The sequence below is a fragment of the Acyrthosiphon pisum genome, chromosome X (assembly GCF_005508785.2).
Source record: "Acyrthosiphon pisum isolate AL4f chromosome X, pea_aphid_22Mar2018_4r6ur, whole genome shotgun sequence".
Taxonomy (NCBI): Eukaryota; Metazoa; Arthropoda; class Insecta; order Hemiptera; family Aphididae; genus Acyrthosiphon; species Acyrthosiphon pisum.
In genome coordinates this window covers 27066732-27068092 of record NC_042493.1, presented here as the reverse complement: position 1 = coordinate 27068092, position 1361 = coordinate 27066732, and the positions used below count along the sequence as shown (strand labels likewise).

At 30.3% G+C, this 1361-nt stretch overlaps 1 protein-coding gene across 1 annotated transcript; it reads left to right on the top strand.

Moving 5' to 3' along the window:
- Positions 1-650: 650 nt before the first annotated feature.
- LOC103311717 lies at positions 651-1244 on the top strand. Its single transcript, XM_008191416.1, has one exon. It carries the CDS (start codon positions 651-653, stop codon positions 1242-1244), a length of 594 nt encoding a protein of 197 aa, XP_008189638.1.
- The last annotated feature ends 117 nt before the right edge of the window (positions 1245-1361 follow it).

Here is a 1361-nt window from a genome sequence, read left to right as displayed (position 1 = left end):
CCCCCCCCCCGAAAAGTTAAGAAAATTTAAAAATTATTTTATTATTATTTATTATTTTAATGGTCTATGTCGTCTATGATATTCGATCAAAAAGTCTTAAATTACATTTTACTAATTTTAAATTGTCATCTTTATTTTATTATTTTTCTATAGCTTCGGCCGTGCTAGTAGGTATTAATGCATATATTACTATATAACATTGTCCATAGGCCGGTTTCATGATAAAATCTATAAATAAATATTTGTAAGCGATTAGCGACAGACACCCGACGGGCGTTATGTCTTATCTTTATGAATTATTGACTTTACACTAATCGTATAATGTAATAGATGTATAATTTATAAATATACTGAAACGGGCGACGGAAAATATTATAAACCGGCAGGCGGGCAGTATCGCAGTAAATGCAGAACGTATTATTTTGTCGTTTAACATTTTGATATAGTATTTAAATTTTTCAACTAGAATAGGTACTCAGAGAATTTTCAATTTCAATAAAATTTCAATTTTACATAATTTATGGATGCCTGATGTAAATTATAAATGTCCAGCTCAAGATAATGGAAAGTTTAAACGTACTTTTCAGTTGAAATGGCTTAATACATTTAATTGGTTGGCTTATTAAAAACTGAAAGAAGGGGCATTTTGTATGTATTGTGTACTTTTCTTGCATCAAACAAATGTTGGTAAAGGTTCTCACGTAGAACTAGGCAAACTTGTAACCAAACCTCTTATTAAATTAAAAGATGCATTAGAATCTTTAAAAAATCATGCCAACTTAAATTTCCATAAAACTGCAATGTTAAATGCCGATAATGTAATTAAAATTCATAACAAGGAACAGGATAATGTATATGTGCAATTAAATACTAAGAAAAAGCAAGACATTCTAAAAAATCGTTCATCTTTGAAACCTATTATTCAGACTATTCGATTGTGCGGAAGGCAACAGATTGCATTAAGAGGGCATACAGACTCTGGACGAATTGAAATGAATGAACCTACTGAGAATGATGGAAATTTTCGTTGTCTCCTACGATTTAGAGCCAATAATGGTGATATAGTTTTAAAAGAGCATCTAGAAATGAGTGATTTGAATGCTATATATACAAGTCCTCAAATCCAAAATGAAATAATTACTATTTTTGGAGAACTAATTCAATCTGAAATAGTTAAACAAATATCAAAATCCAGTTTTTTTTCTGTTCTCGCCGACGAGACAACTGATATTAGTCAATGTTGATAACCCCTTTTCGTGTTTAAAACCGGCTGTTCAATTTTATGAAGACGATTTACCAGGTTATCAAGATATTATTGAAGCTGAATTTACATTATGGCAGTCTAAGTGGAAAACAGTTGG